The sequence below is a fragment of the Pan paniscus genome, chromosome 17 (assembly GCF_029289425.2).
Source record: "Pan paniscus chromosome 17, NHGRI_mPanPan1-v2.0_pri, whole genome shotgun sequence".
Lineage (NCBI taxonomy): Eukaryota > Metazoa > Chordata > Mammalia > Primates > Hominidae > Pan > Pan paniscus.
Window position 1 is genome coordinate 25,026,047 of NC_073266.2, and position 25,766 is coordinate 25,051,812.

The following is a 25,766-nucleotide window of genomic DNA, read 5'->3' on the forward strand; positions in this document are numbered from 1 at the left end:
TACACATTCTTCTTACCAGAAAAAAACTCACGAAATAGATATACAATTTGAGTAGGCCCCTATCTGATAAAGAAATTAAGGCAATAATGAATAACCTTCCAAAATAGAATGCACCATGCCCAGATAGGTTCAACAGTGAATTCCACCAAACAATTAAGGAAAACATTATACTAATTCTCTACAACCTTTTTCAGAAAATAGCAGAGGGAATACTTACTAACAGATTCTATGGAGTCAGCATCAACCTAATACTCAAACTAAAGACATCACAAAAAAATAAAACTACTGACCAATTTCTCCCATAAACACAGATTCAAAGCTCCTCTACAAAATATTAGAAAATCAAATCAAATATTATATAAAAAGAATTATACATCATAACCAAGGAGATCCCAGGTATGCAAGCCTGGTTCAACAATCAAAAATCAATTTACAGACTACAAAAAAAACAAAATCATGTGATCATATCAATAGCTGCAAAAAAAAAAAAAAAATTGACAAAAATCTAACACCCATTCATGATAAAAATTCCCAGTAAACTAGAGAGAGAAACATTCTCAACTTGATAAAAATAAAATAAGTTTAAAAACCTTAAAAAAAACCTATAGCTAGCATCATACTTAATAGTAAGAAGCTAGAAGCCTTTCCACTAAGATCAGAAATAAGGCAAAGATGTCTCCTCTCACCATTACTTTTCAACATCATACTATAAGTCCTAGCTAATGCAATTAAGACACGAAAAGGAAATAAAGTGTATATAGATTGGGAGGAAATAAAAACTGTCTTTAAGTCCTATCTAATGCAATAAGACAAGAAAAGGAAATAAAATGTATACAGATTGGGAAGAAATAAAAACTGTCTTTGTTTGTAGATGACATGATTATCTATGCAGAAAATCCAAAAGAACTGACAAAAAAATTCCTGGAACTAATAAAAGATGACAGCATACATGTTTATTATATAAAAGTTAACTGCTTTCCTATACACTAGCAAAGAACAAGTAGAATTTGAACTTTAAAACAATACTATCTACATTAACACCCCCACATATGAAATAAGTTAGGTATAAATCTAACAAAATATATATAACATCTATGTGCTAAAAAACTACAAAACTCTGAGAAAGAAATAAAAGAAAACCAAATAAATAGAGAGATATTCAATGTTCATGGATAGGAAGACTCAACACTGTCAAAATGTCAGTTCTTCCCAACTTCACCTATACATTCAATTTAATACCAATCAAAATCCCAGCCAAGTTCTGAATTTGGATACTGACAAACTGATTCTAAAGATTACACAGGCTGGGCATGGTGGCTCATGCCTGTAATCCCAGCACTTTGGGAGGCAGAGGCGGGTGGATCGTTTGAAATCAGAAGTTTGAGACCAGTCTGGCCAACATGGTGAAACCTCATCTCTACTAAAAATACAAAAATTAGCTGGGCATGGTGGCGTACACTTGTAATCCCAGCTACCTGGCAGGCTGAGGAGAAAGGATCGCTTGAACCCAGAAGGTGGAGGTTGCAGTGAGCCAAAATCATGCTACTGCACTCCAGCCTGGGTGACAGAGAGAGACTCCGTCTCAAACAATAAAAAGAAAAATTAAAAAAAAAAATAAAGTTTACACAAAGAGGCAAAAGACCCAGAATAACCAACTCAATCTTGAAAAATAAGAATAAAGTGAGAAGACACTGTCCAATTTCATTACTTAATAAAGCTGCAGTAATCAAGACAGTGATGTATTGGTGAAAGAACAGACAAACAGATCAGCAGAATAGAGATTCTAAAAACTGACCCACATAACTATAGTCAAACTAATCTTTGACAAAGGAACAATGGCAACACGATGAAGCAAAGATAGTCTTTTCACAAATGGTGCTGGAACAATTGGATATTTATATGCAAAAAAATGAATCTCAGAAAAGACATTACACCTTTCACAAAAATTAACTGAAAATGGATGACAGACCTAAATGTAAAATGCAAAACTATAAAACTCCTAGAAGATAACAATGGAGAAAAATCTAGAAGGTACAAGATCAGCACACAAAAATCAGATGTTTCTAAACACCAGCAATAAACAATCCAAAATGTAAATTAAGAAAGCAATTCCATTTACAATAGCATCTAAAAGACGAAAGTACTTGGGAATAAATCTAATCAAGGAAGTGAAAGACATACTGAAAGCTACAAAACACTGTTTAAAGAAAGAAGACCTAAAGACCTAAACGGACAGACATCCTGTGTCTTCATGAATATGAAGACTTAACACTGCAAAGGTATCAATACTACCCAAAGTGACCTGTAGATTCAACAAAATCCCTCTCAAAATTTCAACAGCCTTTTCTAAAGAAATGGAAAAGCTGATCTTCAAATTCATATGGAACTGCAAAGGGCCTCAGCCAAAAAAATCTTGAAAAAGAAGAATTAAGTTGAAGGATGAAGGACTAACACTTCCCAACGTCCTACAAAGATATAGTGATTAAAGCAGTGTGGTACTGTCAAAAAGACAGACAAATAGACCAATGGGCTAGAGAAGCCAGAAATAAACCCTCACATACATGATAAATTGATTTCTGACAAAAGTGCCAAGACCATTCAATGGAGAAAGAACAGCCTTTTTAATAAATGGTGCTGAGAAAATTTAATATCCACATGCAAAAGAATGATGTTAGTTAGACCCTTACCTAACACTATATATAAAAATAAACTCGAAACAAATCAACAATCGTTTTCTTTTTCCCTTTTTTCTTTTTCTTTCACAAAGTCACAGATTAACAATCTAAATGTAAGAGCTAACTCTATAAAACTCTTAGAATAAAACAGGAAAATCTTCATGACATTGCATTTGACAACAATTTCATAGCTATAACAACAAAAGCACAGGTAGCAATATAAAAATAGATCACACTACATCATAATTTAAAATTTTTGCACATGAAAGGACAATATCAAGAAAGTAAAAGACAACCTACAGAATGGGAGGAAAATTTGCAATTCATACATTTGGTAAGGACTTAATATCCAGATGACATAAAGAACTCTACAATTCAACAATAACAAAAAAACTCAATTAAAAAGTGGGCAAAGGCCTTAAATGAACATTTCCCCAAGGAAGACATACATGAAAAGAAGCACATAAAAAGATGTTCAATATCACTGTCATCAGGGAAATGCAAATCAAAACCACAATGAGATACTACTTCATACTCATTAGGATAACTATAATTTAAAAAGGGAAAAAAAGTAAAGAGTGTTAAATAGGATGCGGAAAAATTGGAATCCTAGTGTTTTGTTGGTGGATGTAAACTGGTGCAGCTGCTGTGAAAAACACTATGGCAGTTCCTCAAAACATTAAACACAGAATTACCATATGACCCAACAATTTCACTCCTACATATATATCCAAACAAACTGAAAGCTAGGACTCGAACAGGTATTTGTATACTGATGTTCACAGCAGCATTACACTCAAAAGCCAAAAGACAGAAACACCCAAGTGTCCACAGAAGGATGAGGGGATAAATAAAATGTGGTATATATAATAGAACATTATTCGGCCATAAGAAAAAATGAAATGTTGATATATGCTACGACATGAACAGACCTTGAAAACATCATGCTTAATAAAATAAGCCAGACACAGAAAGCCAAATATTGTATGATTTCACTTATATGAGGTTACCCAGAGTGGGCAAATTCATAGAGACAGAAAGTAGAACGGTAGCTGCCATGAGTTGGAAGGCAGGAGGGAACTGAGGTTTGTTGTTTAATGGGTAGAGTTTGTTTTACAAGATGAAGAGTCCTGAAGATTGGCTGCACAATGTAAATGTACTTAACATTATTGAACTGTACACTTAAAAATGATTAAGATAGTAGCTGGGTGTGGTGGCTCACTCCTGTAATCCCAGCAATTTGGGAAGTCAAGGTGGGCAGATCACTTGAGGCCAGGAGTTTGAGACCTGCCTGACAAACATGGTGAAACTCCATCTCTACTAAAAATACAAAAATTAACCAGGTGGTGATGTGCGCCTGTAATCCCAGCTACTTGGGAGGCTGAGACAGGAGAATTGCTTGAACCTGGGAGGCAGAAGTTGCAGTGAGCTGAGATCACGCCACTGCACTCCAGCCTGGGTGACAGAGTGAGACTGTCTCAAAAAGAAAAAAAAAAAAAAGATTAAGATAGTAAATTTTATGTTATATGTATTTTACAAGTTAAAATTTAAATTAAAAATATATTTAACATGTACAAAATAGAGATGCACAGAATAAAGCAAAAAAGCCAGCATTATTTTAATCAATACTGGACAAGTGGGTCTAAGTGAGAAAAAATTAACCTACATGCAAAATTCAAATCACAGTTTCTAAAACTATAATAACACTATTTAAAAAGGGCATAATGAATAGGTATGAGTCAGAAATGACTACCAAGCTTCAGGCACAGGAGAAACGGGGTACTATTAACAAACAGAAAAAACTGAAACAATGAAAAACAAACATGTTTGAGCAAGGTAAAAGATCCGTTTGCTTTTTCATGTAATGACTGGACACTGGGCTAAAGAACTTTCCAAATGACTAATCTAAATGCAAGTCAATAAATATTTAAATGCAAGAAAATGTATATAATTGTATGAAAGATACTTATAAATATATCGAAAAATTATCAGTAGTGAGTTCTTTACTTTTTCTGTATTTTTCAGAAGTCAACAGTTACTGTTTCTTTGAAAAAAACTGATATCATATAAACACAAAAGACCCTTTATTCCTTTTTTTATAGGAAATCTAAGAAAAATGCATAACTTACGCTGTTAAGATCTGGAACAATACCCTTCAAATTTTCTATTTCTTTCTCAGTTCCCCAAGTACCAGAGGAAAATGGTAACATACCATCTGTGTGCCTTCTACTATCTCCAGTACCTATAGAATTACCTGAAAAAATAAAGAAAAATGTTAACGGAGCCACATCAAATCTGAGTAATCTAACATAATAACTGATTCTTGCCAGTCAAATTATTTTATGTAACCCTAATACTTAGCACTCCTATGACAAATTTAGCCATTTTCGTAGAGAGAAAATAAGCAACAGTAAGAGGCAATAATAAACATGATAAACTGCTACCATACCCAAAGAATTCATATTTAATTATCAATGTCTGGATAGAATACAATTATTTGTAATATTCAATCCAAGAAATATATACTATGGTATTTCTAGTAACACTAATTTACTCAGCTATTATTAAAAGCTCTTTTGAAAAGTTTTAGACTGTCTAAAGACCTGAGGGACTAGAAGAGTTAATATATGCTAAATCATACCAGAGAAATATTTTTTTTTTAAAAAAAGTAAAGTCAAAACTAGAACTTAAGAACAAAAGAATCATATTTCTATACTTACTAGTCCCAGGTAGATAAATAACTTGGCTTTCCTCAGACTCTTTGTGAGTTGTTTCAGAAGAGTGTGAGTCGAGGGAAATCAGAGAGCTGTTATTTTCTGATTGAAACTTGCAGTTTAAGCTACCGTTTTCATTTGCCTGTTGAAAGAATATCTTAGCTGTATTAATCTTTTAAATTAAAATGAAATATTTTGAGGGAGAAAATGTGGCTTTACTGAAGGATGCCAGAAAATAAGTGTAGAAGGAATTAGAAAAATCGCCATTGTCACCACGAGAGTAATCAATATTTCCAAGAGTCAGCGGCAAGGACACTGAAACCAGCAGTGAAGAGTTGCCAGGGAATAAGATGATCAAAGGGCTGATATCTCATCCCACAGATGACTTATTAATAACGAAGGGGAAAAGCTACCTTCACAAGGAGACATCCAGCTGACATCACCTTAGCCAAAATTATCAAAAACAGTATCACCAATTGTGGGAGAGATAAACGTCTCCCGGTGTAGGGCAATGAGAAGTACACAACACTGCCTGGTTTACTATGAATCCACTCATGAGAAACTGTTTAATCTGTATTCTTGCCAAAACGTTTAATCTAATCTAGTCAGGAGGGAAAACAGATTATGGTTATTTTTCCCTCCTGACTAGATTACAGTTCACTCTACAAAACAAAGGGCCTAGATTTTACAAAATAGATCACGTCATGAAAGAACTACTCCAAATTAAAAGAGAATAAAGAGACAGGACAACCAAAGGCAAGGTTAATCTTTGATTAAATTGTAGATAAAAAATAGTAAGAATAAAGGATATGCTGGGGATTATTGGGTAAATGTGAACATGGACTGTACAGTAATTTAAATTATTATATCAAAGTTAGGTAACAGAATTGTGGTTATGCAGGAAAATGTCCTTATCTACAAAAGATAAATGCTGAAGTATTTGAGTGAAATGTCATACTCTCTGTGACTTACTTTCAAATGATTCAGAGAAGAAAGTATTTATGGAGAGGGAAAGAAAATGCAAAGGTGGCAAACTTTAGCAATTGGTTAACTGGAGGAAGAGGGTGTAGATGTCCATTGTGTTACTCCTTTAATTTTCTGTAGGTGAGGGAAAGGTACCAAGAAGGAAGAAAGGGTAGGCATTTCTTATCAATTCATACCTCGGAAACACAGAGTCCAAAGAAAAGTCCAAAGTCCAAAGGCTTACATTTCATGTGAACATCCAAGGAGACCAATAGTAATTTTCTAATGTCAAATTTCTGAAAAATCATAAAGACTGGAACACACCTGTCTAAGACCATTTGTAGGTAACTTAAAACCTTTTTCTGGAGGTTCTGGTCCTTCTAGGTCTTCATATATCATTCCTGGAATTGCCAGTTGTTCAAAATAAGCCTCCAAATGATCATCATAAAACATTTCATCATCAATATCATCATCTATTGATAAAATCAAGAAAAAATAGGACATGCTTTAAAGTAGTGACTAAGCAATAATTTGTAATTAAAAAGGCCGATAAGACATAAATGAGTCAATGGACTAAGATTTTGGTGTTTTTTTTTTGACATGAGAAAACTATTGTAACTTCAGTCAATTATAAGCCATTATGAACATTTTAATACAAGATAAATATTTAACCTCTTTGAGAAGACAGGACAGAAACAGACCCTGGCATGTTATCAAAAGTCAGGATACAATAAATGTGGCATCACAACATCAATGAGAAGAAAGCAGACTTTCCAGAAAATGGTGTGGCAAATGGTTACCTCTTTCAAAAAAGTATAGATGAGCCTATCACAGGAGAAGTAAAAGAAAGAAAGGGAGGAAGGAGGGAGGAGGGAGGGAAGGAGAAAGGCCACTGCAGGGGTTTTCAACACTGTAACACCCAGCTCAGCAAGCACAAAATAAAACATGACCCCTCTGTCAGTCATGGTCTTCTAAGTTGGCAATGTCACTTTAGAGGTCAATTTTGCAATCAACATTAAGAGTCTCAACAACACTCATCACCTATGTTTTAGCAATTCTGTCTACAAGAATCCAGCATACTAAAGCAATCAAAGATTGGATACATTCAGGTCAATGATTATTTATCCACTATTCCAAAATCCAAAAAAGTCTGAAAACTCCTTTGATAGCAAAACCTGCTCTCCATGGATGTGATGCTCACTCCGCTCATCAGCCTGGCTTTCAAAGTCATGCATAATGTGGCCCCAGTCTACTTTTCTGGGCTTATTTACCAATGTGGCCTCCTATAGGTGCTGTAAACTTGCCACACAAAACCCCTGGCTGTTTCCCAAAACACAACCCACGTGCTTACAGCAGGGCCTTTGCTGATGCTGTTCCTGCTTCCTGACATGTCCTCCTCCTCCTCCCATATCTAAGGCCTGGCACAGGCTCTATCCTTTTTCTAGAAAGCTTCAGTACCTGCCTCAATCGGAGTTAATTTCTCACCCCCTATAATTCCCAGGCACATTTGGGGCCTGTTGGGTTTATGAAAACCAATCTGACAATTGGCTCTGCATCTCTTCTCTGCACCTGACTAAGGTGTCCGAGAGCAGAGGCCAAATATTTCATGGTTCCGGCCAGGCGCGATGGCTCACGCCTGTAATCCCAACACTTTGGGAGGCCGAGGTGGGCAGATCACTTTAAGTCAGGAGTTCCAGACCAGCCTGGCCAACATGGTGAAACCCTGTCTCTACTAAAAATCCAAAAATTAGCCAGACATGGTGGTGGGCACCTGTAATCCCAGCTACTCAGGAGGTTGAGGCAGGTGAATCACTTGAACCCAGGAGGCGGAGGTTGTGGTGAGCCGAGATCACACCACTGCACTCCAGCCCAGGTAACAAAGCGAGATTCCATCTCAAAAAAAAAAAAAAAAAAATTCATGGTTCCCCTAATTTCTAAACACAATGCTATATACCGAAGGGCACCTCCAGGTGACTACTTTGTACCCTAACTATGTTAAACTGAGGATGAGTATAATCATATCAGGATAGATATATAGAAATAAATTCTTCAATTCCATCACTTAATAGAAGTAGCCATTTGAGTGCTGGCAGGTAGGAAGAAAAGGTAAGGACAAAAAACCCAAAAAGTTGGCATCATAACTACTGCAACAAAGAAGAATAAAGTGGAGTGGCAAGGTGAAGACCAGGGAAACACAGGTTACTCTGTAGTACCAGAAGAATCTTCCAAGTTTGTCGGTAACATAAGTTTCTCATTTTCTAATAAGCTAGTGTGGCTTAGGTCACTCTTTAGAGTCTTGTCTTCAAAATGTTTTCCAGCATCAAGCACAGCAATCTATAAGAAACAAAATGGCAAGTAAGAGAAGCACATTCAGGGCTCTGAAGAGCATAGTACAAGGCTACAAAAAGGACCAAGTATGTTCTCAACCTCCACTGTGTTCAGTATCTGTAAATCACAGCTTAGGCAATAAAGGGCTAGCAATTGTACATGTATTAATAACTTCCCTTTCCCCCACGCCACCTCCCTCACCTGACCTGCCCAATAGAACATCCTTAAAACTTAAGGCTTCCCTCAAACTGTGCACATGCTCAGAGAGGCTCGTAATATAGTAAGTACACAAATAAATAACTGAACTTGAGCAACACAAGGCTTACGAGAAAGTGAAGATAACAGCAAAGCTAGACCCGGCAGCCTGTATCTAAGGAACTGTTTGCACCATTACATTGGAAAAATCAATTTCTCTGCTCCTCAACCACGGAACATATAACCCTAAAGGGCACGCAGCCATTTAATGATACTCAAGGCCCAGAATGAAAATGTAACATTTCCCTCTGTGATTATATTTCATATATATTACATATATATATGTAAATAACACCAGCATAGGAATTATATTGGAAAATGCGCACTGATTTTTAAGACAGAAACATGGAATCTTAATCCAATTTTACATTTAGAGAGTACAGTGCTGAGCTATTCTCACAAATATCTAAGCACCAGGGGCATCAAGGACTACTATAATCTACTGTTATTTAAAATAGATGATCACTTAAAATATGGCAAATGTTAACAGCTGTGCAATACAAGCTCTGAGCTTTGTAAGTTTTTATAATATAAAAATTGGGAAAAAATCTGTATGGGAAAGCACAATATGTAAAACATCCCTGTCTTTTTGGTCATGTTGGCTACTGAGAACACTGTGTACTCTGCCATGCTTGGTCCCTGGAAAATGTCTCCATTCTGATAAAGTGGCATAGCTCCACAGATGAGATGAGACCTACACGTAGTAGCAGCTCCCTTCAGTCTGTTTTCTAACACATTTATTTTCCCCTATTCTCATTTCTTCCTCTTTTTAATCAAGCATCTCATGTTTCTATACTTTTGTTGCTTTCCAGTTTTAAGGTCCCTTATATTATTAATTTCAAAAATTAATTAATTTCAACTTCACTACACCTAACTTCCTCTAAAAAGCATCTCTCGCACTTGAAACTTACTAGGGGTCACATACAGGGTGAGTGCATAGGGCAGGGTCAACAAACATTTTGTGTAAGGGCCAGATAATAAATACTTCAGGCTTTATGAGCAGTACAATCTCTGTCACAACTTCTCAATTCTGCTGTTGTAGCACAAATAACAGCCATAAACAAAACATACACAAATGGGCACAACCGTATTCCAATAAAACTTTACAAAAACAGCCAGCAGACTGGATGCAGGCCATAAGCTATGGTTTGCCAATCGCTGGCACAGGGAAATAACTTACTTTAGACCCTTTTGCATTCATTCTATAAAAATAAACTTTACACCTCTTACAAAAGGTGTACCTCCTTTTTATAAGTTTTAACAGTGTTTAGTTTATATTTTGTAAGTAAGTCTCATAAATTCATGACTGCATGCCTGAAATCCAGGTTTGGTGGTAATGTTGGGCATAAACTGTTTATCTTCTCAGCATCTCTCCTTTAAAGAGCTCATCCTTTATACTTCAGGTGGTCCAGTGGGGTTGTCACTTGCATTCCTCTATCTGCGCATGTATACACACTCATGCACAAGCACACACACAGAAGTGGACATTAGATCCAGGCTCATCCCAACCCACCCCTTGGCACAGTGATTTGCAGAGGGGAGGACATATGAGCCAAGGGAGCTCATTAGACCTGTCTTTTTTCTCTTTTCTGATCACAAGTGTTAAGAGTATAGGCTTGTGTTGCCAACAAATGAGACAGCTTCTCTATCATTTAACAAATTATTAAGTGACAACTAAGGGCCGAGAACCATTCCAGACACTCAGGCACTCAGGATACAATGAAACACATACACACACACGCAAAGAAATGCTTGCCCTCATGGAGCTAACATTCTAGATGAAGCCTGTACAGAGTGAAGCAGAGCAAACAGATGGACTCAGCTCTGACATCACCAAGCCCAAGAATACAGTCCCAGGCACCAGCACTACCCCTGAACCTTCTCATTACTTGAGAGAAACTCCCATTTTTACTGAAGCTGGAAAAGTTAGAGCTCTACTAGAAAAAAGTAGATGACATCTAACTAACAGTTATATATGCGAAATATGAAATTTTACTGCCCTATAATACTCCAGAAAATGATAACAAATATATAAAAGGTTACCTTGGGTTCCTTATTATTCATCCATGACTGTAAATGAAAATCAATAGGTGAGTCTGTATAAGAAAACAAAAACAAACTGAGAGACCAGGTTATTTTATCAACCAAATACCCAACGATACCTAAAAATAGCAAGAAATATTTTTCTCTTGAAATAGAATAAAAGCACTTTTAAATGATGTATATGAATCCATCATAGGTCAGTTACATGTTTTTAAATGTTAGGGCGGGGAATTCATAAAAAAAATTGTACCAAAGAACTTGAATATGTATCTAATCAAGACTTTACAGCTAAGTTTTGCTTTGAAGGAGATGTGGAGAGAGAAACAAGAGAAATGACACCTTGAGTAAGCAAAGGGACAAACCCAAATAGTGGGACAAACTACAGTGTGACTGACCTAGAGTATTTCAACAAGGCACTGACACACGAGACGCAACAAAGGTGCTGCAGCATAACAAAACCTCTCTCAGACCCCCATTCACACAAATCAATATGAACAACTGTATCAGATAATAAAAAAAGAATCACTAAGCTCGTTAGCTGTGTTAATAGCACCGTGGTTATGTAAGAAAATGTCCACACTTTTGGAGATGCATACTGAAATATGCACAAATGGCATCTAAAAATTTTAAAATATCAGAAAAAAGTAGTGAAAAGGAGAGATGATGCAAGTATGACAAAATCTTATACCAATGGGTAGGTACATGGGAAGTTTTTTTAATTGATACATACAATTAATATATCATTAATTCACTCTTTTAAGGTATACAGTTCAGTGGCTTTTAGTATGTTCACTAGGTTGTGCAGCCATCACCACTATTTTCATTATTCCAAAATGAAACATTATACCCATTAGCAATCACTCCCCATTCCCGCTACCTTCCAGCCTCTGACAACCAATAATTTACTTTCCGTTATTTGCCATTCTGTATCTATAGATTTCCCTATGGATAAACAGAACCATACATTTTGTGGCCTTCTGTGTCTTTCTTCTCTCACTTGGCATGTTTTCAAGGCTCACCTGTATTAAAGCACGTATCAGTACTTTGCTCCTTTTTGTGGATGAGTAATACTCCACTCATGTGGCCATACTACATTTTCTTTGTCCATTCATCAGTTGATTAACATCTGAATTGCTTCCACTTTTTGGCTGTTGTGAGTAATGCTGCTATGAACATTCATGTACAAGGTTTTCTGTGAGGTCGGACACAGTGGCTCATGCCTGTAATCCCAGCACTTTGGGAGGCCGAGGCAGGTGGATGGATTACTTGAGGTCAGGAGTTCGAGACCAGCCTAGCCAATATTTGTACATTTAGTAGCCCGTCTCTACTAAACATACAAAAATTAGCTGGGTGTAGTGGTGCATGCCTGTAATCCCAGCTACTTGCGAGGCTGAGGCAGGAGAATCACTGGATCTCAAGAGGCAGAGGCTGCACTGAGCCAAGATCACACCACGCACTGGGTGTGACAGAGCAAGACTCTGTCTCAAACAAAACAAAACAAAACAAAACAAAGTTTCTGTGTGGACATATGGTTTCCTTTCTCTTGGGTATATACCTAGGAGTGCAAATGCGGAGTCACATGGTAACACAATGTTTAACATTTTGAGGAACTGTCAAACTGCTTTCCAAAGTGGTTATGCCACTTTACATTTCTACCAATAATGTATGAGGATTTCAATTTCTCCATATCCTCACAAAGACGTTATTTTCCTTTTTTTTTTTATTACAGTTATCCTAGTGAGTGTGAAGCAGCATCTCATTGTGGTTCTGTTTTTATTGTTTCTTTTTTTTTTTTTTTGAGACAGAGTCTCTCTCTGTCACCCAGGCTGGAATGCAGTGGCGCAATCTCGGCTCACTGCAACCTCCAGCTCCCAGGCTCAAGTGATTCTCCCACCTCAGCCCCTCAAGTAGCTGGGACTACAGGCACCCGCCACCACGCCCAGCTAATTTTTGTAGTTTTAGTAGAGGCAGGGGTTCACCATGTTGGCCAGGCTGGTCTCGAACTCCTGACCTCAAATGATCCACTCACCTCGGCCTCCCAAAGTGCTGGGATTACAGGCATGAACCATTGTGCCCAGCCTCATTGTGGTTTTGAATTGCATTTCCTGGATGTCTAATGATACTGGGTATATTTTCATGTGTTTACTGGCCATTTGTACAACTTCCTTTTTTTTCTTTTTGAGACGGAGTTTCGCTCTTATTACCCAGGCTGGAGTGCAATGGCACGATCTCGGCTCACCGCAACCTCCACCTACCAGGTTCAAGCGATTCTCCTGCCTCAGCCTCCCGCGTAGCTGAGATTAAAGGCGTGTGCCACCATGCCCGGCTAATTTTGTATTTTTAGTAGAGACGGGGTTTCTCCATGTTGGTCAGGCTGGTCTTGAACTCCCAGCCTCAGGTGATCCGCCCGCCTTGGCCACCCGAAGTGCTGAGATTACCGGCGTGAGCCACCGTGCCCGGCCCAGTCTTTTTCCTTTCTTGATAGTGTCTTTTGAAGCATAAAAGTTTTTAATTCTGAAATCCAATTCATCTATTTTTTTCTTTTATTGCTTATTTGAGTGATAATACCACTCTTTTCTTTCATATATATAACATTTTTCATCAAGAGAAATACAAACCTCCCTTAAAATTTTTCTAACATATAATGTGTACTCATTCATCAATCTTACAACATATAATCAGGCAAGTTTGGAGTTACAGAATACCACACTATATAAGTGCATAGAATGTACTTTTCAATTTCCAGCTTTGATTTCTTTGATAAAAGACAGTGAATGTGGAGTACTTAAGAGGAATCAGACAGCAGAAGCCTGTGATTTTTTTAAACAACTTTCCCTATATTTTTATTTATTTATTTATTTTTGAGATAGGGTCTGGGTCTGTCTCCCAGGCTGGAGTGCAATGGCATGATCACCTTGACCGCCTGGGCTTAAGCAATCCCACCTCAGCCTCCCAAGTAGCTGGGACTTAAGGCGCACAGCACTATACCCTGCTAATTTTTGTATTTTTTGTACAGACAGAGTTTCACCTTGTTGCCCAGGCTGATATTGAACTCCTGGGCTCAAGCCATTCACCCACCTCAGCTGGAATTACAGGCATGAGCTACAGTGCCTGACCCCCCATATTTTTGTAGTTTCTTCTCCACATCTAATTTGAGAGCAATTTTTCTTTTTGAGACGAAGTCTTACACTGTCACCCAGGCTGGAGTACAGTGGCACGATCTCGGCTTGCTGCAATCTCCGCCTCCCGGGTTCAAGCGATTCTCCTGCCTCAGCCTCCCGGGTAGCTGGGATTACAGGTAGCCACCATGATGTCTGGCTAATTTTTGTATTTTTAGGAGAGACAGGGTTTCACCATGTTGGCCAGGCTAGTCTTGAACTTCTGACCTCAGGTGATCTGCCCACCTCAGCCTCCCAAAGTGTTGAGATTACAGGCGTAAGCCACCATGCCTGGCCCGAGGGCAATTTTTCAAATGACTTACCCTTGAGTATTTCCAATGCATTCAACCTAGTTTTCTTAGAAACAGTAATTTCTTTTAGAACTTATAATTCATCAGTTTTATTAAAAAAATAGGCTTAGAAACAAAATTGACTCTCGATAAGAATATAAATTAATTAGTGGGAGAAAAGTGGAAGATGCACTAAAAATAGGCTTGTCTTGAATATAAAGTATGCTGTGGCCATCCGACAGCATGGTTTCCAAAGCAAAGAGAATTTCAGCTTAAATGAGTCAACAAGGTTAAGAGGAGACCTTTCCTATAAAAGTACTGTAAATATGATATTAATAGGTACAATGCAAACCAAAGCATTTTCAGTTCACGGTATGATAGTACAAGATGAATACATCGAAGCCAGGAGTGACGATGCATGCATCCAGTCCCAGCTACTCGAGAAGCTGAGGAGGGAGAATTGCTTGAGCCCAGGAGTTCATGACCAGCCTGGGCAACACAGCTAGAACCCATCTCAAAATTAAGCAAAAAAAAAAAAAAAAAGGCCAGGCACAGTGGCTTAGGCCCATAATCCCAGCATTCTGGCAGGCCAAGGCACAGCAGATCATTTGAGTCCAGGCGTTCGAGCCCAGCCTGGGCAACATGGCGAAACCCTGTCTCTATTAAAAACACAAAAAGTTAGCCTAGCATGGTGGTGTGTGCCTGTAGACCCAGCTACTAAGGAGGCTGAGATGGGAAGATAGGTTGAGCAGCCCAGGAAGTTGAGGCTGCAGTGAGCTGTGATCACGCCACTGCACTCCAGCCTGGGCGACAGGAGTGAGACCCTGCCTCAAAAAAAAAAAAAAAAAAAAAAAAAATCCAAAGATAAGGAAATGAAAAAGGAAATTAAAACATATGCATTAAGAAATAATTTCAAATAGTTCAGTACCTTGTGATTGTTCCAGTGGTGAAGCCCTGTTGAAGAGATCTTGGCCCTGCAAGGATTCTGTAGCTCCGGCTGGCTCCTCTTCTGGTCCTGCTGTCTCCATTTGTAAAGCTGACTGTTTGCTGAGAGCATTTGACAAACGTTGACTTTCCACATAGCTCTTTTTCCTAGAGACAGAACTTTTTTATTAGGAAACAGAAGAATGATAAAATGTTAGTTACCTTGGGTAAATCTACAAAATATTTATTAATCAGTTATGTATTTCACCTCTTAAAAAGAAAAAATGGAAGCGATAAAAAGAAACATTTGAGTCTAGCCAGAAAACTACAACTGCTAACACTGCACTGTATTCTGGGGACTGAACCAACATTTTGGGTCCAGTGATACACAGTCTACCAAAATCAAAGAACGTCATACTGCTACTCTTTCAAGCAGCAAAAAGTGGTTTTTTTACTTCCAAAATAAGTATCCTTGAAACTACCAATCTACATAATTCAGCTTTCTAAAATCTGCAGACTTAAAGGATATTGGCATATTTGCCAAAATAGCCAAATCTCTGAATTAATAAAGGTTTCAATTGTTTTTACTTTTATCCCTAGTCCTAGTTCTTGTCCTTATCTTTCTTTCTACCTCTGCTGTTTTCTGTGTGGATGAAAGTATTTTTCTTACAGGCAATTTTCCTCCCACCCTACTCCAAAAGTTCTTGGGTCTAGAGCAGCTCACCACAGAAAGAGAGGGGTGGGAACGGAACTTCAGGAAAAAGCCTCTAAATGCAACAAATTCATTACATGACAAACTGATACCTAGAGCCAGACTCAAATTTGGCCAGGATGGATTTTTTTTTAAAAGTCCTTCCATATTTCTCAAATCCCAACCTTTCATGCCTGAGGCAACTCTCCAACCCTAACTACAATTTACTTCCCAGTTTCTCCATCTCTTTACTGGGGCTGCAGTACATAAAAAGTCACTAGCTTAAGCCAAAGGTGCACTCATGGGTAGGTACAGGAAAATTTCATTGAGTACAGGAAAGGAAAGGCATAGGTGGAAAGACTATACATAGTTACAAAGTCAAGGGGTAGCAAGGACAGAAAGGAAAAGAGGTGGGGGAGCAAGATGGTGATAGGAAATAAATAAACAAGTCAGGACAGTTAGGTCCATTTCCATGTTTAAAGCCCTCCCTGAGAAAAGCATGTAGTATGACCACCAGAACTTTAGAGTGACAGGGACAGTTGAGAGCAGGGCACTCGACATTCACCACCATCTCTCTAAAAATGCTACTTCCTCAAAACTACAGCTATCCCATATTTTTATTAGCTCAAAAAAAATTTTCAAACTAAGTCATAAGTTTCAAGTTAAAGAGGCAAGAGCAACTTCCAAGTGTCCAATAAAATGACAGTAAGGAAATCTATAAAAGTGAAGCAATCTGGGTAAGAACTACCAGTCCTAACCCACGCTTACCCCAGATTCTGGAAGCTGAAAAGCAGATGGGGTGTGCAGGGGGAAAGAAAGCCACAATCCAAGAACAGAAGGGCCCGGAAGCAGAAAAGGAAACAAATCTGCCAGGGAGAAACACAAAAATGTTCCGTGACTACAGTCAGAAAGAGGGCAGAAGGGAGTCGGGGAGGGCAGGAGAGTGGGGACGGAAAGCCCGGCATGAAGCATGGCAGGAGCACCCACCCTTCTTTCCCACTCCAGAGACAACAGCCATGCACACACGACAGTGAACACCTGACAACGGGGAGGGAAGGGCTTGCCTGCAATCAAGGCACAGAAAATGCCTGTGGAGAACGAAGCGATGGCAGTTACAGCGGCCCAGAAGAAAGCATTAAACATCTGGCATAAAATTGAAGACTCCAACCTGCACACTCTACAGTAAATGGCCAGGAACAACGTCCCTCTTGTGTGGAAGCCAGTGAGAAATAAGAGCTACATACACAACAGATAAGGATGCCCACACTAGGCAGCCTAGAAGACAGCCACAAATCAGACAAGAAAAAAAGGAGCAGTTCAAGAGACAAAAATAAAAATGAACAAACTACGCAAGCAGCCCCGGAGAACAGTTTACAGAACTTTCAAAATTTCTAATCAGAATCTTCAGAAGTATCCATGTAGCTGTTACAGTCAACCCTCAGTATACATGGGGGACTGGTTCCGGGACCCCCGCGTGTACCAAAATATGCAATATTCAAGTCCTACAGTTAGCACTGACTACACTCGGGTTTCACATCCACGAATACTGTATTTTCCATCCACGTTTGGTTGAAAGAAATCTGCTTATAAGTGGAACCACACAGTCCAAACTCGGGTTGTTCAAGGGTCAAGTGTACATCCACAAAAAGGGCCCATTAAAAAAAAAGGTCAAAAAAAGAGCTCTCATGATTAAAATTATGATTGCCAAATGATTTAATGAGCATGAGAAAAAAAGAAACTTACCTAGAACAATGTCTTTTTGCACTAAAACAGAAAAAAAGGAAAAAAAAAGTAGATATAGAACAACCCAGGCAATCCAAAACAGTAGTTCTGGAAAAAGAAAAGGAAAAACTAGAAGAAAAACCATAATTATCCAGAACTGATCTCCAAACCAATGCCAATTAGAATTCAGTGAATGGGGGAAAATAGCCCCACCCACAAGGGACTCAGACGGGATTCTAAAATTTCCAGAGAGAAAACATAGTTCAGATAAAAAACCAACTATCAAGATTATACCAGACTTCATGTACAATGTAGCAATATCTTCAAAATTGTGTGAAAATTTATTTTCATCCTAAAATTCTGTACTCAGCTAAAGTATTAATTTATTCCAAGATTAGAATAAAGACATTTTGAAACACAAATTCCCTCCTCCCCAAGAAGGGGTCAAAGAAGCCATCCCTCACCAGGAGACTGAGGCCATGCCTCTCCAGGCTGCTGACCCTCCAGTATAGTGTCCAAGGAAGCCCTATACTCAGACCAGCAACTCAGGGCTTCAGACTGTTCAAGAGTCAAGAGCTAGCTCTAAGCACTTACCTCTCCCCAGGCACTGAGTCTAAGACTCCACCTCCCCAGGCCTCCTGTCTTCCATTAACAAGGACCAACAAGACCAGTTTCCAGAGCTCCTGGCCTCCAGCAAGAGTCAAGAGGATACCCTCAAGATGCCCTCCCATCCCTGACATTTGCGGTTTCCTCACAGCAACAGGTGAGTCAGACTAACTTCACAATGCCCTTTACTGATTTTCAGCTCCTAAAAGCAGCCCAGGATGCCTCACTGCTGGCACTCCAAGCCCCTTAAGACTGCACAGCCCTTCTACTCCCCAACAAACAAAACCCTTCTACTGTGCCTTCTATAATTTACAGAGCTGGGTTGACAAGATCTGCCATTCCTGAATCTCTTCTCTGAACATTCCTTTCACCTTACTACTTTAATGAAAGCCTGAATAGCCTGTGAGGACATCCCCCAAGCTCTGACAAGTGGGGACCCTCATCTCTCCCACAGCCGTGGCATCATCACCTGGTGTGGAGATGGAATATATACGCCCTTCTTGCCCTCAGTGCCACTTCCAGGTCGCTCTCCCTAGAGCCTCACAGCTTTGAATCACCTACTACCCCTCTTGCCTCTAGTACCACAACTACATGATGCTAACCCCACCTGCACCTCCAACCCATCTGTACCACCACATCACTCTCCCTCCCCCTGTCCATACCCTCTCCTCCTCCTTAACCTAAAGCCAATCTTACATGGCCAATCTTACATCCTCAGCAACCTTGTCCCTCACTCCCTTTATAAACTACAACCCTGGTTAAATCCAATTCTCTGCCTCCTCTTCACCTGCACTCCTACAGCTCAATGTGGCTGGGGAAACATCACAATCACCCTCAACAGTCACGCTCACGGCCCTCAAGTTGGGCCCTTGATGTTGTCCAGGAATCCTAACATTTCAACTCTGTCCATTCATTTTCCTGTGGTCCCATGTGATAATTTTACATCTTTTTTTTAAACCACCAACTCCTCCTCCTCCACCCTCACGCTGACTTGATGACTATGCTTCCTACTTCACTAACCCTACTTTCAGCCTGAAGCACTGAAAAGGTAACTTCCACAGATTCTTACCACTACATGCACCCACCCAGGCCGTCCTCCCACCTGTTCCCGCAGAGGAACTGTCCGCAGTCCTACCCAGCTAAAGCCACTCCCTGCACTGCACATTGTGGCCTACCCTCTCTTACTGACACAGACGTTGCTGCAGCAATTCTCTTCCCTTTCTACATCAGCAAGTTTTACCCTTTCCAGGAGATTATTCCTATTATCACGTAAACATGCAGCAACTTCTCCCACCACAAAAAAAAAAGTGAAACTTCTCTTCACCCACTACAACCATCCAGCTGTCATAACCTCGTTTCTCTGCCCCCTTTCACAGTAAAACTCCACAAGCTGTCTACTGCCTCAAACAGTAACTCCTGTTCTCTCTGAAACTCATTCTGAGTAGGCCATGGTGCCTGTCCCTACTTACACCAAACTACTTATTGGGGTTACCAATGACCTAATCTATGCTAATTCCAAGGGTCAATTCTTTGCCCTCATTTTATTTGACATAGTTAGGTAACTCTTCTTTTATACATGCTCTTGACATGGCTTCCAGGATGCTTGTTTTCTCCTTCCTCTGATCACTAACTCTTAATCTCGCTGTTGATTCCTCCTGTCCCCAGCTTCTCACTGTGAAGCATCCTGAGGACCACGCCTGGTCGCTCTCTTCCATCTGCCTCACTCCCAGACAATGTGCCCATGCTGCTCCCACTCTCGCCTCCTACAGTCTCTTTTCCACATAACCACGAGAGTGGGCCTTTTTTTGAGATAGGGTCTCACTCTGTCACCCAGGCTAGACTGCAGTGGTGCAATTACGGCACACTGCAGCCTGGATCTCCTGGGCTCAAGTGATTCTCAGGGTGGGACTTTTAAAACACAATTCAGATGGAGCCCTCTAGTGGCTTCCCGTATCTCTGAGTCAGAGTCAAGGTCCTGCTCACCATCTCCCCAGCCTCCCTGGTGCTCTGTGAACCACATGGGCTACACTCCTGCCTTAGTTCCTTCAGGCTGGCCGCACCTTTGGCCTGAAGTCTGCTTCCCCCTGGCGTCCACATAGTTAACTCCCTCCCTCAAGTCTTGGCTCATATCTTCTTTTTTTTTTTTTTTTTTTGAGACAGAGTCTCACTCTGTTGCCCAGGCTGGAGTGCAGTGGCGTGATCTCGGCTCATTGCAACCTCCACCTCCCAGGTTCAAGCAATTCTCCTGCTGCAGCCTCCCAAGTAGCTAGGATTACAGCCACATGCCATTATGCTTGGCTAATTTTTGTGTTTTTGGTAGAGATGGGATTTCACCATGTTGGCCAGGCTGGTCTCGAACTCCTGACCTCAGGCGATCTACCCGCCTTAGCCTTCCAAAGTGTTGGGATTACAGGCAAGAGCCATCATGCCCTTGGTTCATATCTTATGTCCACAATGAGACCCATACTGACCACTGCCTTCAGCCTACCTAATAACCCTCCTTATTATATTCTATTTTTTTCTAGCACTTTTCCCTTTCAATATACTATAAAATTAGCATATTTTAGTGTCTTGTTTAACATCTGTTTTAGTCACTGGTATTTCCTAACCACCTGGAAAAGTGTGTGGCACACAGTAGGCACTCAGTCAAAATTACACACTGAAGGAATGAAAACATAAGGGTTAACATCTTTAATATAAAGAAAGCACTTATATATAAAGGCTATCAAGAGGCAATTCACAACATAAATATAAGTAATGAATAGACATTAAAGTAGGTTCAATCCCATAAATACGCAAATACAAATTTAAACACAGAAAACAAGATTGTCTATAATACCACCATTACCATTTTGGTGTTTTAGACTTCCAGACTTTCTTTCATGCATATATACATGTGTATTATATAAATTATTTTTACCTGTAAAAATCAAAGATTAAAAATAGCACCATCAAATGTTGGGCAGGGCTGGGAGAAGTCGGCATTCAGAATAAACTGGTACAAGTTTTCTAAAGAGCAATGTGTTAATTTGTAATGGTCTTTAAAACAAACTATTTTTACCTCAGCAATTTAAACCCTAGAAATCTTAATAATATCTTAGGTGTGAAAAATGTATATATAAATGTACATGTAGGGAAGTTCATTACCTTTATAATAGCAAAACTGCAATAATCTAAATGACCAACACAGACCTGAGTATAGTCATTAACATTATGACACAGATTCATATTAATTGTAATTGAAAACTGAACATAATACTGCATCTAATTTTTTGTGTAATAAACAGAATGAGTTTAATCTTATTTTGTAAAAAAAAATTTTATTTTCATTTTTCTTTTTCTATAGCCTCATATTAGAAGTAAAAAGAAGATTTAAAGGCATAAATGCACACACAAAATAGTATGGAAGACTACAAATAAAAACGTACTCAATGGCTGTTCTCTAGTTAGTGGGATTACAGGCCTTTACTGTCTTCCAAATAATTTTCTATATTCTCTATTTTTTCAAAAGCACGTTACTTTTAGAATCTAAAAAAAAATGTTTTGAAAGACTAAACGTGATTAAAATGCATAAAGAAAACTCTTGGCCGGGCGCGGTGGCTCACGCCTACAATTCTAATCCCAGCACTTTGGGAGGCCAACGCGGGTGGGGCGGTTCACTTGAGGTCAGGAGTTTGAGACCAGCCTGGCCAATGTGGTGAAACCCCATCTCTACTAAAAATACAAAAACAATTAGCTGGGCTTGGTGGCACCTGCCTGTAACCCCAGCTACTCAGGAGGCTGAGGCAGGAGAATCACTTGAACCAGGGAGGCAGAGGTTGCAGTGAGCTGAGATCACACCATTGCACTATAGCCTGGGCAACGGAGTGAGTGAAACTCCGCCTCAAAATAAAAGAAAACTCTTCAAGATTCTTAGAATTAATCAGAATTAATTACATACATAATCACATTGTCATTTTCCACAAGACTGCGTAAGACCCACTTTTAACACAGTACAAGCAAATGAAGGTATGAACTTACTCATCATCCTGGAAGCTAAGCTGTAACCTCTCTCTTGGTTCAGCATCACTCTGGCTTCCGGGAGATGACCCGGATGGAACTGAAAATCTCCCTTCTACTAAGTAAGATGCCTGGATATCAGGATACCTATACAAAAAAAATTTGTTTTAATTGTTAAGAATTAAATTACACATATTTAAATGTCATCATGACATAGGGCTGCGTGACAGTAAAACCAACCACCGGGGTAAAAACAAATAGGGCCCCTGTATTTCAAACCATCATCCTCTGTGCAAAGCACGGAAACCTGTGGCTCGGCAATAGGGAGTTTATCTGTATTCAACAATACAGTCACAAAAATCTTAAAGCTAAAAGAGCTGAGAGTGTTAATACAACCCCTTCAGCCCAAAGGTCAAGATGGTGCTCCTCACTAAATGTTTAGGTTGAGAGAAGACAAGAAAGTGGCCAGTTTAAGCATAGGCAAACTTTATATATTATGCAAGACCCTACATGTAATGGATGTGTAAACTATACACAATCCAGTTGAAGATACAAAACAAGGTGTATTTAACCAAACATCAATCTAGTAATAAAACAGAAATTTTAAAAGTAAAGAAAATAAAAGCTGGTTGAGTTTTGGGGGTTTTTCTTGAGACAGAGTCTCCCTCTGTCGTCCAGGCTGGAGTGCAGTGGCCCAATCTCAGGTCACTGCAATCTCTGCCTTCCGGGTTCAAGCGATTCTCCTGTCTCAGCCTCCCGAGTAGCTGGGATTAGAGGCGTGCGCCATCACGCCTAGCTAATGTTTGTATTTTTAGTAAACAGGGTTTCGCCATGTTGGCCAGGCTGGTCTCGAACTCCTGAACTCAAGTGATCTGCCCGCCTTGGCCTCCCAAAGTGCTGGGATTACAGGCATGAGCCACCACGCCCAGCCTGGTTGAGTTTCTAAGAAAGAGAAACTTGACTTCAGGAGCTGAAAGTTACTAGAATGACAAGAGCCAAGTTACCTCAGAAACCTAGGACAGATTGAAAGCTGGAAGAGAAAGAGAAAGACAGCCATACAAGTCCAGTAAAGAGTAAACCTGGCTGAAATGAATTAAAAAGTGAGGCTCTGTCATAGATCCAATGACCCAAAACTCTAGTCACAGGTGACTGGATTTGGAACAGACACCTAACCTAAGATGGACCAGAAACTCATGAGATATCAAGAGAGTTCAGTAGTCTCCTTGTGTAGCTAGAAATGTAATTCATAGATGTCTTTTGAGAATCTGTGTTGCCATATTCTGTAAAATGAACAGAAAAGCAAATAAAACCAGTGTATTAAAAAAGAGCAGAGGCCAGGTATGGTAGCTCACACCTGTAATACCAACACTTTGGGAAGCTGAGGCAGGAGGATCACTTGAGCCCAAGAGTTCAAGAATAGCCTAGCTAACACAGCAAGACCCTATCTCTATAAAATATTTTTTTAATTAGCAAAAAAAAAAAAAAAAAAAAAAAAAAAAGAGAGAGAAGACAATGAGTTATACAGAGAGAAATAGAGTGGGATGACAAAAACCCAAGTCCTGATGGCTTCCTAAATCTCAATTCCTGTCCCTTCTTGCAGCAAAGCTCTGCACTCCTCCCCTTGATGCCAAGAGGTACTCCTATAACCTTACGATTAATTTGCCTTTGAACTTCGCTAACACAACTTGTTTTACATTACTAGCCATTAGTGTGACTGAACTAATACAAATCCAAAACACTATAGACAAAAAAAAAAAAAAAAAAAAGACCAAAATAGGTAACTGGTGCTCAAATCCCAAACCCACCCAAACCTACCCACTGAAAAGGCAAAGCAATGGGGAAAAAGACAGTAAATTCTGTCTTTTCTATATTCATTTCACATATTTGGCCATCCCCCTCATAGACAAAACAAAAAGCTCAAGCTTGACTGAGAAACAGAACATAAATATCAGCATGCTATAGGCTTTATGGACCTGGAAAAAAATCTGCTCAAACAAATCTTACCTGTTATCAGTGCTGGATCTATTCCTAGCAAGTGTGGAAACAGCAACAGGCAAGCCAAGATTTGAAGAAAGAGTGACATTTTCCAAAATCCCACTGTTACCAAATAATGAATTGGTGAGAAAGCTTGGAAATGATTCTTCTGCTATACCTCGAAAATCTTCCATCTCACTGCAATAACAAAAGTATTTCTATAGGTCACATATTACTATAAAATGTTTTTAAATGATTAAAAGCATTGTCTTAGAAAACTAATAAATCTTAGGGAAAAAATCCTTTTTTTAGCATTAGTAAGGGGGAAATAGGCAAATAGTCTGAGGTAAAATAAATCTCAGAATACTTTGCTACTTTATAGATGAGAATAGAAACCTTAAACATTAAACTTACCTTCTTATAATTAACATAATAATGCAATACAACACATTTTAATTTGCCCTTTGCTTGGTGTAGCTAGGAAAATGAATTACTACAAACTTATCTAGTAAAGAAAGCAAAGATGGCATAACACTGATGGTATATACAAATGATTTTAGGACATATTTAAAAGTTTGGTAGTTACATACTCATTCTAATACGGAACAGAAAAAGTACAACTAGCAAAAATCTAGCCCGGATCTCAGTGTTGTTAAGACTGAATTAAAAAGTGAAACCATTCAAAGAAAAATTTTCAGTTAAAGTATAGTTGGCACATGGAGAAGGTAAAAGTGGTAAAAGGGGTACCCAAATGACTAAATCTGGAAAACACCAGCACAAAACCTATGCTATTACTAGAGAACCTGACCACGGTGCTCTGAAGATGTTAGCTGGTCTCAACAATTTTTCAGAGTACGTATCATATACACACTGCATGGAAATCAGTAAAGGAAATAATGACAGAAGGATAAAAAGATAAATAATCAGGAAAAGCTAAAAAAAAATGTGAGGATATTGGCAATGCGCCTTGAAGACTCAGAAGAACTTTTATAGGCAGAGTATGGGATGAGAGAGTTTATTTAGGATGATAAACATGAGCCAAGAAGGAAAAGAATTAAATTTTATTGCATATCTACTAACTTAGCTCACTGAATCCACAGAAAATCTTACAATGTAGGTATTATCCCATTTTACAGGTGAAGAAACAAACTGAGAGACTAAATTAGCTCAATTTTCCCAAGGTTGCAATTAGTAAGATTCAAACCCAGGTCTGACTCGAAAATCCACTCTAAGTGCTAGGTCTATGCTGGCAGTAGCAAATACTCCAATGTATTTTGGCAGCAGGTGAACAAAATAACACAGTAAACGAAGCTAGAATAACAGAATGGAGCCAGATTCTAAAAGTCTGAAATGGTGTGTTGGAAAGTTTGAACTGTATTCTGCAACCAACAAAGAACTGACACAATCAACCTATAATACAGGAA

General features: G+C 39.1%; 1 protein-coding gene across 2 annotated transcripts in view; it reads right to left on the reverse strand.

Annotated features, from left to right (window-relative positions):
* The window catches only part of CEP192 (centrosomal protein 192), a 133,700-nt gene that overhangs the window by 101,070 nt on the left and 6,864 nt on the right, over window positions 1–25,766 (reverse strand). For both annotated transcript variants that reach the window (XM_063597167.1, XM_063597166.1), the window contains 8 exons: window positions 24,373–24,540; window positions 22,390–22,515; window positions 15,355–15,518; window positions 10,979–11,031; window positions 8,566–8,686; window positions 6,677–6,825; window positions 5,396–5,531; window positions 4,805–4,929 (listed from right to left, as the gene is read on the reverse strand). In XM_063597167.1, coding sequence (XP_063453237.1) covers window positions 4,805–4,929; window positions 5,396–5,531; window positions 6,677–6,825; window positions 8,566–8,686; window positions 10,979–11,031; window positions 15,355–15,518; window positions 22,390–22,515; window positions 24,373–24,536 — 1,038 coding nt within the window. In that variant the 5' untranslated portion in view covers window positions 24,537–24,540. The remainder of the gene's footprint in view (window positions 1–4,804; window positions 4,930–5,395; window positions 5,532–6,676; window positions 6,826–8,565; window positions 8,687–10,978; window positions 11,032–15,354; window positions 15,519–22,389; window positions 22,516–24,372; window positions 24,541–25,766) is intronic.